At 40.6% G+C, this 14,092-nt stretch overlaps 1 protein-coding gene across 2 annotated transcripts in view; it reads right to left on the minus strand.

Annotated features, from left to right (window-relative positions):
• The window catches only part of MNAT1 (MNAT1 component of CDK activating kinase), a 244,754-nt gene extending 239,785 nt beyond the window's left edge, over positions 1-4,969 (minus strand). Inside the window, exon 1 of one of the 2 annotated variants that reach the window (XM_033187826.1) lies at positions 4,742-4,969. In XM_033187826.1, coding sequence (XP_033043717.1) covers positions 4,742-4,830 — 89 coding nt within the window. In that variant the 5' untranslated portion in view covers positions 4,831-4,969. The remainder of the gene's footprint in view (positions 1-4,741) is intronic. The other variant, XM_033187825.1, reaches the window with a different exon arrangement.
• Between the last annotated feature and the right edge of the window lie 9,123 nt (positions 4,970-14,092).

The following is a 14,092-nucleotide window of genomic DNA, read 5'->3' on the forward strand; positions in this document are numbered from 1 at the left end:
CCCCATATAATTCTATATGCCTTCAGAACGGAAGGCCCATTTCTTGAAATAAGTGGCCTGATAAAGAAAAAAAAAAAAACTATCATTTTCTGTAATTAAGACAATGCTCATCCTTGAACAGAAAAAAAAAACATGAAATCCAATCTTCTTCTATATGCATACAATCAATTCATTTGTGCATTTGCTAGATTAAATTGATAAGTAGAGAAATATCCTTCTTCAACTGCAAGCAGCTAAGACAGAAAGGTATTTAATAATGTTTCACCTCTTTTCTCTCATCTCTGCTCCTGTATTTTCTCCCTTAAGTAAAACTCCTAGTTAATTTTCCATAACCCTATAGTTCCTCTTTTATGAAGCACTACTCCTACTCACTTTATCACTTGCCTCCAAAAAGTCTTCGCTACTTGAGGACACGAAAAAAAAATAAGTTAATAAAATCCTGTGGAAGCCAGCCTTCAAGATAGCCCAATGATATTCACACTCCTGGTATTCACACTTTTGTGTGTACTCTCCCACATTTTAACACTACAATACACCAGAGGTGATGGTCTATCACTTCTATCATTAGGTTTTAAAAGGCTCTGCAGCTTCCAGTTCCCTTCCTCTCTCCCTTTCTCTCTTCCCCACTCCATCTCCCCAACCTTCCTCACCTCTGCTCATATCACTAGTTCTGGGAGAAGCCATGTCATAAGTAGCCCTATGTAAGAGTCCATAGGGAAGAACTGAAGCCTCCTGAAAAGAGCCACATGAGTGACCTTGGAAACAGATACTCCAGGCCCAGTCAAGTCCAGACTGCAGTCCTAGCCAACAACTTGACTACAACATCGTAAGACTGAGCCAGAATCATTCAGCAAAATAATTCCTGCTCCTCTCAAGCTAACAAGCGTATTATAAAAATGCCTATATTCAATCCCATGAAATACATGCTATAAAAACTCAACAAAGTATCAAAAAAAATGTTCATTAAGAGCCAAGATGAGGTCGGGGACAGTGCCTCACACCTGTAATCTCAGCACTTTGGGAGGCCAAGGCGGGCAGATCACCTGAGGTTGGGAGTTCGAGACCAGCCTGACCAACATGGAGAAACCCCGTCTCTACTAAAACTACAAAATTAGCCGGGCGTAGTGGTGCATCTCTGTAATCCCAGCTACTAGGGAGGGTGAGAAAGGATAATTGCTTGAACCCGGGAGGCGGAGGTTGCGGTAAGCTATCTCGCCATTGCACTCCAGCCTGGGCAACAACAGCAAAACTCCATCTCAGGCTGGGCGTGGTGGCTCATGCCTGTAATCTCAACACTTTGGGAGAATGGAGGTGGCTGGATCACCAAGTTAGGGGTTTCACTGTGTTGGCCACCAGCCTGGCCAACACAGTGAAACCCCCATCTCTACTAAAAATACAAAAATTAGCTGAGCATGGTGGCATGCACCTGTAATCCCAGCTACTTGGGAGGCTGAGGCAGGAGAATCACTTGAACCTGAGAGATGGAGGTTGCAGTGAGCCAAGATCATGCCACTGCACTCCAGCTTGGGTGACAGAACAAGACTTCGTCTCAAAAAAAAAAAAAAAATCCAAGATGTTTTTCTTATCAGAAAAGCATCTGATAAGATGCTTTTAAACATCTTTTAAAATGCAAGATTTAAAAAAATACTATTACCCAATATAGGCAATAGGAATCTCCATACAGTTGTTGGGAATATAATTGACAAGATCTTTTTTTTTTTTTTTAAGATGGGGTTTCCCTATGTTGTCCAAGTTGGTCCCGAACTCCTGGGCTCAAGCAATCCTCCCTCCTCAGCCCCCAAGTAGCTAGGATTACAGGTAGGTAGGCACAACCATGCCTGTCTTGACATAATCTTTTTTGAGAACGACTGGGCCATATTTATCAAATTTAAAAGCCAGAAACTCTGACCCAACAATTCTACTACCGGACATTACCCTGTGATTTTTACCTGTTATATCTTATGATATACTGGCCTAAGTGCTCAAAGATATATATGTATATATATATGCATATTTATGGATGGTTACTCCAGGGAAAAACTGGAAAATTAAATAAATATTAATTTTAAAAATTTGGGTAAATAAATTATATTTGAACAATGGACTACTATCAAATTGTTAAAAGAGAAAAACATATGCATATTGATCTAGAGAGATTACCCAATATACATAATGAAAAAAGCAAGGAAATATATACATATATACACACATATATATGTTTCTGCTATATTCCTGTTTATGCTAAAGGAAGAAAAAGTTTTCTACCCAAACACACCCATGTTTACATATGCCTAGAAAACATCTGAAAATATACACAAACAACCTAAAAGTTGTCACCTCTGGAGAAGTGAACCACGAAATTTTTTTTTTTCTTTTTTTTTTTGACAGAGTCTGGCTCGGTTGCCAGGTTGGAGTGCAGTGGCACAATCTCAGCTCACTGCAAGCTCCGCCTCCTGGGGTGAACCACAAAAATTTTTACCTTTCACTTAATAATTTAGGTTGCTTTTATTATTGTTTATATAATTTTAATTTTTTTAAATGATTGCCAAAAAACTCAGTGAGTTCTCTCCTCCATTCAGAAACAGTAATGTGTTAGCCTAGATTAAAGTACTTCTTTAAAAGTACTAATTAGATAGACAATATGCTAAAGAAAATTACAACAGAGTCGTTATAATCAAAGCTGTATTTTCATGTTTTATAGTGTACCGAAATCATTTAAAGCTAATCATTATTGTGCAAGTATTTCATAGCAGGCCAAGTAAGTCCTGTTTTAATTTTATTTCTGCTTATCACCCATGCCACATGCAAAGAATATTAATAATAAAATAGCCAATATATAGTAAACAAATATTATGTGACAGAAACTCTACTAAATATCTCTAAATATTTTACATATATTATTTAATACTTAAGGACCATGATACAAGCAGCACTATTTTCTCTATGGTACAAACAAGAAGAACTGCTAACAAAGAGTTAAGTCATTTGCCTAAGGCCACAGAGCCGGTAAAAGAATGTGAAATCAGACAGGCTCATTCCAAAGCTTGTTCTCTCAGCCAGTATGCTACAGCCTTTTACTCATTTTGTTCACATTTCAAGTCAAAAAAGGACTGTAAAATGTAGCCTGTTATCTAACAGGTTAGCAAATTAATCAGATTAAATGCAACACCAGAATGAATTAGACAAAAGTCTTAACTCTTAGACCTTAACAAAAAGGGCTGAGGACACAACAAAAGCAATTTCAATTAAAATAAATATTTTATAATTGCCTAATGAAAATGCCATTTATGTTAACTGAAATTGTATAATCTTCCCTGAATGCTAATTGCTGCTAGGCCAGAAAATTACATTTAGCATCCTTCTGGTAAATTACATTTAGTTAGCATCCTTCCCAAAAAAACAAACTCTCTTTCCTGTTTCCACTATAACAAACCCGATAAAGAAAAATGGAGAGAAATTGAACGAAATCTCTCTAAAAACAGTCTATCTACAGTGTTTTCCATATAGAATTTCCTTTTCCATGCATTCTTCTTGATTACTTTTACCTTCTAATCTTAAACCATTCAATCACAGCTCTACTATACTTCCTTTGCAGAGTAAAGCAAAGGAAAATAAAGATTAGAAAAGTTAAGTAAGCTAATAAATCCCATATAATAATTATAGCTACGGCTAATCATGCAATTTATGCTTACCTGAAGACCCTGTCATTGCTCTACATTTTTGTCAGCATTTGGGGGTTGCGAGGAGACCTTGTCTACACACTATAGATTATCCATTATTTTTTGCCTCCAATAAACCTCAAAGAAACTACAGGAATATGTGCTCACCATTACATGGCACCTTTTTATCCCAAAGTGCTTTCTAGAACCACCTTCACTAAACCACATCTGACAAGAAATCTGGCAAGAAACACTTTGACCAATTCCTGTTTCAAAATACACAAACTCAACCTCCCTCCTTCTACCCCATTCCCTTGAAAATGGGCGTTCTAAAGTCAGACTTCCTGGGTTCCAATTCTCTCAAGGCCCACTTAATAAGGGACCTTGAGCAGTCTCAATTTCCTTCCCTGTGAAATGGAAATACCAGTACCTACTTCATGGGACTGTTGTAGGAATGAACTGAGATAATTCAATGGTAAGGCGCTTAGAACACTGCCTGGCACAAAATGTGCACTCAAATGCCAGCCATTATTATATCTTCAAAATTAACTACCTAGAGTCCGGGTTTTCTTCATTTTAATGATGGGAGTCTAACCGAACTCCATCAGGACAAGTGGGCATACACATAGGGTTTTTTAATTAACTCATACAATAAATAGCAGCAGTATGTACTCAAGCAAATTTTAAGTTTTCATAGCACTTTCGCACTTTTTCAATAAAAACATTTCATATGAAATAAACACTCCAATCCCCCACGCTTTTAATCAGCGATGTCTAGAGCCCAGTGAACAACCCAAAGCCTGGAAATACAGTCGGGATACTACTCATTGACTATGGAGGAGGGAACCTGACAAACTGCTGGGAGCCACACTGAGAACCCGCAGTTCAAAGCATGCCAGAGCCGCTCGGGGCTAGCGGCTACAGTCCATTTAAAGCCACAACGCCGTCTTTTCCTATTTCCTCCCCAATGTTGAAACTAACAACGCCCTTTGCTCCCACTAAGACGAGGCCTAGCATCTCCCGGCCCTCTCCTCCCACCCAGCGCGTCTCTCCCCCAGGGAATCCACTGCCGCCCAACTCACAGAGTGTGTCCGCACACATTCACCATCAGCTTCAAGGAAGGGTTCCGATATTTGGTGGTCTTACACCGAGGGCAACCCTGATCGTCCATGGCGGTTTCCCTCCTACAGACTCCCCCGGGAGCCTGCTTCAGCCACAGCCACCTTACAAGCCCCCTCAGACGCGACCAAGCAGGTTCCTACCAACAGGCGCTTGGCAGAGATGGTCCTTTCGCGAAAGAGCACCGGCCAGGGGCGAGGCGCTGCAACACAAACGTTCCGGCAGTCAGTTCCCCGGTCTTGCATCTAGAGCTTGGTCTTAGCCTTCCGTAAAGCAACTTAATACCTTGAATTTGACAGGGGAACTTTTAAAATGGCAAATTAAACACAAATCCTTATCTCCACGCACCCAGTTGCGTTTTTCAAGGTACTGTGTCACAATTAGGAAGATAAATTCCATCTTGTTCTGTCTGGAAACATTCCCATGATTTCAAAGATTTACGAGCGGAGTACTTACTTTCTTTTGGACCACTTAATAGCCTGTGCTTTATACTTCTTTATAATTGCATAGTCATGTAAGCTCGGCTGATAATATGCATTCGCAGATACAAAATTTGAAAAAGCTATCTACTCCCCCATCAGACAGTATTTATTTCCCCAAATACCTAGGATAAAATCATATAAGAATACATACAGAAGAATTTAGTTCAGCAATTCCAAGATCTGATAGCCTGAATATCTATGTAAATTGATGTGTTCATCACATTTATCAAGAAGGCAAATTGAAGTCTCTATTAAATAATAAACTTTCCCACTGTAAAGGACACATCTTATTCATCTCCAAAATAAAGATTTGTTGATACTTGATAAGTAGACTAAGTGAAGAATTAATGAATGACTATCAAGCAATGGTATAATGTGAAAATTTTAGTGTCATTTTTGTAACCACCTTCACCTGACCCAAACTCCATCAGAAGGCAACATGGAAACAAGATTTTTCAACTAATCTCATACAATGAATATGAGCTATAAACATTTATAGTAATTTTAACTCATCATAGAACTTGTGTTCTTTTTGATAAAAACATAAAAAGGAACATTCCAACTCACATTTTTAAACAGTGAACCTGGTAGGCAACCCAAAACCCAATACAGTTGGGATTTCCATGGGTATGGAGAGGGACGCTGACAAACAGCTGGATACCACACCCAGGAACCAGCAGATCAAAGCAGGCTGTGACAGAGCTTTATATTAGTATGAAGACATCAAGGATTCATCTAATAAATAAACCATATCATCTCTTTGATCATAATATTGTTCCTCAACAGGAGTTAACCAAACGTAAACTTACTAAAATAGGTAACACAAAATACTATGCTACTATGCTGACCTGGAGGCTTATTATGCTGCTGCTATTGTCTTATTGAAAGACCACATCCAGACCAGTTACAAGATTCAGAGTGAAGCTCTTCAAGAACAAAGGCCACTCTAGTACTTTATATTTTAACAGAACAGGAAACTTCTGTTGAAAGAATAAATATGTTATATGTGCAAATAAAATTTGTAGCCAATACTACATTGAGGTCATCCACTCAGATGGCATTATAGTTTAATGCCACTAGGACGGTTTTTGTTTGCTTGTTTGTTTTGAAACAGGGTCTCCTGTTGCCCAAGCTGGAGTGCAGTGGCCCGATCATAATTCACAGCAGCCTTGAACTCCTAGGCTCAAGTCATCCTCCCACCTCAGCCTTCTAAGTAGCTGGGACTACAGGTGCTAGCCACCAGTCCCAGCTAATGTTTTTTTGTTTTTTTTTTTTTAAGAAATGGGATCTCAGGCCGGGCGCGGTGGCTCAAGCCTGTAATCCCAGCACTTTGGGAGGCCGAGACAGGCGGATCACGAGGTCAGGAGATCGAGACCATCCTGGCTAACACGGTGAAACCCCGTCTCTACTAAAAATACAAAAACTAGCTGGGCGAGGTGGCGGGCGCCTGTAGTCCCAGCTACTCGGGAGGCTGAGGCAGGAGAATGGCGTAAACCCGGGAGGCGGAGCTTGCAGTGAGCTGAGATCCGGCCACTGCACTCCAGTCCGGGCGACAGAGCAAGACTCCGCCTCAAAAAAAAAAAAAAAGAAAGAAAGAAAGAAATGGGATCTCACTATGTTGCCCAGGCTGGTCTTGAATTCCTGGGCTCAAGCAGTCCTCCTACCTCAGGCTCCCAAAGTGCTGGGATTACAGGCATGAGCCACCATGCCCAGCTATCCAGGACAGTTTTAATTATGTCTTTGAAGATCAGACCCCAACCACATTGTGAAGTGAATTGCTTTTCCCTTCTCCCGAAACTTAAGATTAAGGCAAAGAAAGCACTAAAGATTGTGAGAAGTAGCATTGCTACAAGCTTTATCCTTTTCCTAGGTGGGAAACTACTAACTTGGAAGGATGGTAGCAACAGCTGACTTGGAAATCTGTCAGATAAGCTTTACTTATGGACCTAAAGACAGTAGAAAATAGCACTTACAGATTTGGTCTCTAGTACTAAGAGAGCTGAATTCAAGTGCTGGCTTTATCACATGATTTATATGACCTCAAGCCTCAGTTTTCCCAATTCTAAGTTCAGGATAGTACTTGTAAAGAATAAAAGATACTTCATTTAAAGTACATAGCATAAAGTAAGAGCTTAGTAACTGCTGGCCATTGTTAATAGTAGCATTAGTATAGTGGCAGTAGTATTATCTAAAAGAGGCGGGATAATACAATAACAAGAGCCCAACCTTCTTTTACATCAGTCAGACCTGTGTTTGAAGCAAATTTCCAATCCTCCCTTACCTCAGTTTCCTTCCTGCATATAATACACTTCATTAAATTGCTGTAATATTTAAATTACATGACATAGACATATATAAAGGCCCTACTACATTAGGGCCTCATACATTACAGAAACTCTGAAATGCACATCATTATCACTGGTGGGGATCAATAACATGGAATGGTCAGAGCTTTGAGGAGGAAAGCACTGACAGCACCAGGTTCTTAATTAAAATGGAACTTCAGCTTATGTAGAAAACCACCAAACTCAAGTTTCCTACATTTCTTTTTTTTTTTTTTTAGGAGAAAATAATTTATCATCCATAATATATAATTTTGAAAGATTAAAAACACATGCATCTCAACACAAATTTTATTTAGGTTCTTTTTTTTTATTATTGTACTTTAAGTTCTAGGATACATGTGCACAATGTGCAGGTTTCTTACATATGTATACATGTGCCGTTTTGATTTACTGTACCCATTAACTCATCATTTACATTAAGTATTTCTCCTAATGCTATCCCTCCCCCATCTCCTCATCCCATGACAGGCCCCAGTGTGTGATATTCCCTGCCCTATGTCCAAGTGTTCTCAGTGTTCAGTTCCCACTTATGAGTGAGAACATGTGGTGTTCGGTTTTCTGTCCTTGCGATAGTTTGCTCAGAATGATGGTTTCCAGTTTCATCCATGTTGCTACAAAGGACATGAACTCATCCTTTTTCATGGCTGCATAGTATTCCATGGTATATTTGTGCCACATTTTCTTAATCCAGTCTATCAATGATGGACATTTGGGTTGGTTCCAACTCTTTGCTATTGTGAATAGTGCCGCAATAAACATACGTGTGCATGTGTCTTTATAGCAGCATGATTTATAATCCTTTGAGTATATACCCAGTAATGGGATGGCTGAGTCAAATGGTATTTCTAGTTTTAGATCCTTGAGGAATTGCCACACTGTCTTCCACAATGGTTGAATTAGTTTACACTCCCACCAACAGTGTAAAAGCATTCCTATTTCTCCACATCCTCTCCAGCACCTGTTGTTTCCTGACTTTTTAATGATTGCCATTCTAACTGGTGTGAGATGGTATCTCATTGTGGTTTTGATTTCCATTTCTCTGATGACCAGTGGTGATGAGCATTTTTTCATATGTCTGTTGGCAGCATGAATGTTTTCTTTTGAAAAGTGTCTGTTCATATCCTTTGCCCACTTTTTGATGAGGTTGTTTGATTTTTTCTTGTAAATTGGTTTAAGTTCTTTGTAGATCCTGGATATTAGCCCTTTGTCAGATGGGTAGATTGCAAAAATTTTCTCCCATTCTGTAGGTTGCCTGTTCACTCTGACGGTAGTTGATTTTGCCGTGCAGAAGCTCTTTAGTTTAATTAGATCCCATTTGTCTATTTTGGCTTTTGCTGCCGTTGCTTTTGGTGTTTTAGTCATGAAGTCCTTGCCCATTCCTATGTCCTAAATGGTATTGCCTAGGTTTTTTTCCAGGGTTTTTATGGTTTTAGGTCTAACATTTAAGTCTTTAATCCATCTTGAATTAATTTTTGTATAAGGTGTAAGGAAGGAATCCAGTTTGAGCTTTCTACATATGGCTAGCCAGTTTTCCCAGTAGTATTTATTAAACAGGGAATCCTTTTCCCATTTCTTGTTTTTGTCAGGTTTGTCAAAGATCAGATGGTTGTAGATGTGTGGCGTTATTCTGAGGCCTCTGTTCTATTCCATTGGTCTATACATTTCTGAAGACAGCTGAATCCCAAAAGTGGAAAAATTGAGGCCTTTATTTCTCTTCCCAAGTCTGCTTATCTTCTAGCATTCCTACCTCAGTTAACAGTAGATTCTATGGGAATGGGACAGTGTTTCTCAAATGCAGACCTTCTTTTCCAGCCCCAAGACTGTGGATCCAGGTTGTGCTTTCCTCATCAGAAGAGGATACTTACTATTTTCTCCCTTTACTAAGGATAGCATCTCTGCTCCACTTCTTTAGGGAAATAGTCACCCACCCCACATGTACGTGGTTCTACGAGGTCTGCTGATCACAATGCTTGCCCCTGGCACAGGGGTTGGCATGATACCTTTATTGGCTGTGAACTTCCTCAGGAACCAGAAACTCCAGTTGAACTGGCCTAGGCAAAACGTTGAATTTCTTGGATCACAATACCAAACAATGTGAAGAGCAGGAGTGCAGCTGGCTGGACTTGAAGACCTGCTATCCCATTTCACTTGCCTCTGTCTTTCTCATCAGTTTAGTTTTCAAAGGAGCTTTCTCCAAAACCTTGGAAACATGGCTCCCAGTAGCTCCCAGCTCACATTTTACAGTTTCATCAAAGAGGCTCTGCTGCTTTTCCCTTACTGCCAATATGAACAATTCTTCCCTAGGCCAGTTCAACTGTCTATGGTTCCTGGGGAAATTCATATCACCATAAAAAAGTAAGAGGGCTGCTATGCTTGGGAGATGACTAGAGTCTGGCACTCAGTCTCTGCCAGGACGTCTTCTCTCCACTATAGCCCATATGACTCACTAGGTCACTCTCCATCTCACCCACTGCTTATCAGTGTCTTAAACATGCAGATACCTTGGTCACTGAGAATTCCCAAGCATTATATCTAAGATTCCCTCTACTAGTCTTTCTTTATTGTTCCAGTACAAGTTTGAAAACCCCCAGCAAAAGATTGAGTGTTTTGGGGCAAGTGCACAGCCTGGGTCATCAATGGTGGCATGATATGACACACAGACATCACCACTGTATGTCCCACAGCAAACAGCATTTAATTCAAAGTCCTTCATAATTTGTCTCCAACATGCCTTTTAAGTTAATATCCCACATTTACATACAACCCACACTCCAGACGCACTGGATTACTCTCTATTTCAGAAATATACCACACACCTTCATGGCTCCATGCTTTTCTCATTCTGTTTCCTCTGCTTCTCATTAACCTTTATCCTTGTCCTCTCAAAATTATTGTTCTTAAAGACCCAGCTAAAAATTCACTCCCAATTGCTCTCCTCCTCTCAAAATCAGACTCTTTATCCTCACCAATCCCATATCCTGTATTGTTACTTATCAATGTCTTATCTCCCCCACAAAATTTTAAGCTCCTCAGGAACAGAGACCTCAATGTATTTATCTTTCTATCCTTTGGTACCAAACACAGTGCCTTGAACTTAGGGTTCAAAAAGTGTTTGGCAAATAAATGATCCTTCAGAAATATTCACTACATATCATCAACCATCACTAAATAATAATGGATGGGAGATAACTTTAGAACCTAATTTCTCTAATACACCGATAGTACCAGTACACATGCTTTTTGTTTTCCCCTGGGACAGAGTCTCACTCTGTGTCCAGGCTAGAGCTCAGTGGCATGATCACGGCTCACTGCAGCCCAGTCTCAGGTAATCCTCCCACCTCAGCCTCACATGTAGCTAGGACTACAGGTGAGTGCCACCACATCCAGCTAATTTTTGTATTTTTTGTAGAGATGGGGTTTCACCATGTTAACCCAGGATAATCTCAAACTCTTGGGCTCAAGCAATCCATCCACCTGGGCCTCCCAAAGTGCTGGGATTACAGGTGTGAGCCACCACACCCAGCCCAGACTCACTGATGAAAGAAGAAATCTCCATTCTTGATGGCAAAACCATCAAATATATTCAAGCAGAGTGTAAGATTTTGTGCTGCACCAGATTTTCTTCAATATACTAAAATGGCCAAAGATTTTTACTTACACTCCTCACTATCTTCAAGCTGGAAGGAAAAGACACATAAGCAGCTTGGGCCGGGCGCGGTGGCTCATGCCTGTAATCCCAGCACTTTGGGAGGCCAAGGCGGGCAGATCACGAGGTCAGGAGATCGAGACCATCCTGGCTAACATGGTGTAACCCCATCTCTACTAAAAATACAAAAAAAATTAGCCGGGCATGGTGGCAGGCACCTGTAGTCCCAGCTACTCGGGAGGCTGAGGCAGGAGAATGGTGTGAACCCGGGAGGCGGAGCTTGCAGTGAGCTGAGATGCACCACTGCACTCCAGCCTGGGCAATAGAGCGAGACTCTGACTCAAAAAAAAAAAAAAAAAAAAAAAAACAGCAGCTTGGTTTTCTTCTCTTCACTCTCACACAATCCCAGCCTCAATCCTGTTTTTCCAAATCACAACACAGATAGATTTTTATTTTTATTTTAGATTCAGGGCATACATGTGTAGGTTTGTTACATGGATATATTGCACGATGTTGAGGTTTAAGCTTCTATTGAACCCTTCAACCAAAGAGTGTACCCAACATAGTACCCAATAGGTAGTTTTTCAACCCTTGACCCCCTTCATCTCTCCCACCAATTTTGGAGTCCCCAGTGTCTGTTGTTCCCATTTTTATGTCCATGTGTACCCAATGTGTAGCTCCTACCTTTTTTTTTTTTCCCCTATCATCCAGGCAGCAGCCTCAAACTCCTTCACTTCCACTTCAGCCTGCCAGGTAGCTGCGACTACAAACGCTCACCACCATGCCCAGCTAATTTTTTAAATTTTTTGTAGAGACAGGGTCTATGTTGCCCAGGCTGTTCACAAACTCCTAGCCTCAAGCTATCCTCCCAGATTGGCCTCCCAAAGCACTGGGATTACAGGCATGAGCCACTGCACCCGGCCTAGCTCCCACTTATAAATAACATGCGGTATTTGGTTTTCTATTTTTGCATTAATTCACTTAAGACAACAGCTTCCCACAGCAACCATGTTTCTACAAAGGACATGATTTCATTCTTTTTTATAGCTGTGTAGTATTCCATGAACAACACAGTTTTAGACAGCATATCAGTACAACAGACTTAATGTTCACAGCATGGCACACAGGAAATAGAAGCAAGTATTCATCTATTTTACAACCCATTTGGCAAAACCAGTGCTCTGAGATAAACTCTACACACCCTCAGGTCTAGTATTCCATTCTAATGTAACTGACCATGTTTGAGTCTACTTTGAATTGCTGGCAGAATGAGCTCTGCGTGTCAACCGGCTACAGGACCCTGGATCTTGGTGTGGATTTCACAGCTGGTCCTACTGGAGGTATGGAATACCAATGTAGCTAGCTACAGGCTACAGATGTCATAAAAAGCCACTGTTGCTTCTATATAATCTGTTGAACTTGATGCTCTAGAGGCAAATATACAGAAGACATGCAGAAGCCCAGTAAGTGGTTTTCCAAGTCAATGCACTATATTTGATTGATAATCATTCTGAAGCAGACTCCTGTGATCTGGTTTGGGATGGCCCTAAACACAGCCAAAGGAATTTTAGTAGGCATGCACAACTAAAAAGTCTCCTACTTTGCAATATCAGGAAGAAGATAACAAACATTTACCAAGGATTAATTACTCACCAGGTGCTTTCTGGCACATCTTATCTCATTTAATCCTCACAACAACTTAGTCTACTTTTTATAGTCAAGTAGCTAATAAATGGCAGAGCTAGGATTAGACCTGTGTCTGTCTATTTGATCCTCAAATCCACATCCTTTCCACTAAACCACACCATATCCTGTCTACTTTGTTCTGACAAATGTGTTTTAAAATTTCAAGGAATTAAATGCAACGTGGTCTCCTGGATTGGATCATAAGACAGAAAACAGATATTAATGGAAAAAAAAAAACTGGTGAAATTCAAATAAAGTCTAGAGGTTAGTTAATAGAAATGCGCCAATGTTAATTTGTTTAGATAAATATATCATTATAACGTAAGATGTTAAAATTAAAGGGAACTAGGTGAAAGGAAGCAGAAACTCTACTATTTTGGTAACTTTTCTGTAAATCAAAATCATTCCAAAATAAAAAATATTAAAAAAAAAAAATTTGGCCAGGTGTGGTGGCTCATGCCTGTAATCCCAGCCCTCTGGGAGACTGAGGTGGGCGGATCACTTGAGGTCAGGAATTCAAGACCAGCCTGCCCAACATGGTGAAACCCCATCTCTACTAAAAATACCAAAATTAGCTGGGTGTGGTGGCAGGGGCCTGTAATCCCAGCTACTCTGGAGGCTGATGCAGGAGAATCACTTGAACCCAGGAGGCGGAGGTTGCAGTGAGCTGAGATCATACCACTGCACTCCAGCCCGGGCATCAGAGAGAGACCCTGTCTCAAACAAAAACAAACAAACAAGCAAACAAAAATTCAAGGAAGTTCTGAATCTCAGTTATTGTCCTGAAGCTTGGTACCTAACTGGATGTTTCCAGTGGAGTAGAAACACATGGTCTTGGCCGGGCACGGTGGCTCACGCCTGTGATCCCAGCACTTTGGGAGGCTGAGGCGGGCAGATCACGGGGTCAGGAGATGGAGACCATCCTGGCTAACATGGTGAAACCCCATCTCTACTAAAAATATAAAAAATTAGCCAGGCATGGTGGCACGGGCCTGTAGTCCCAGCTACTCAGGAGGCTGAGGCAGGAGAATTGCTTGAACCTGGGAAGCAGAGGTTGCAGTGAGCCGAGATGATGCCACTGCACTCCAGCCTGGGCAATAGAGTGAGACTCCATCTCAAAAAAATAAATAAATAAAAAATATGATCTTTTCTGTT

This window comes from Trachypithecus francoisi, unplaced genomic scaffold (genome assembly GCF_009764315.1).
Source record: "Trachypithecus francoisi isolate TF-2019V2 unplaced genomic scaffold, Tfra_2.0 Lachesis_group3, whole genome shotgun sequence".
Classification (NCBI taxonomy): Eukaryota; Metazoa; Chordata; class Mammalia; order Primates; family Cercopithecidae; genus Trachypithecus; species Trachypithecus francoisi.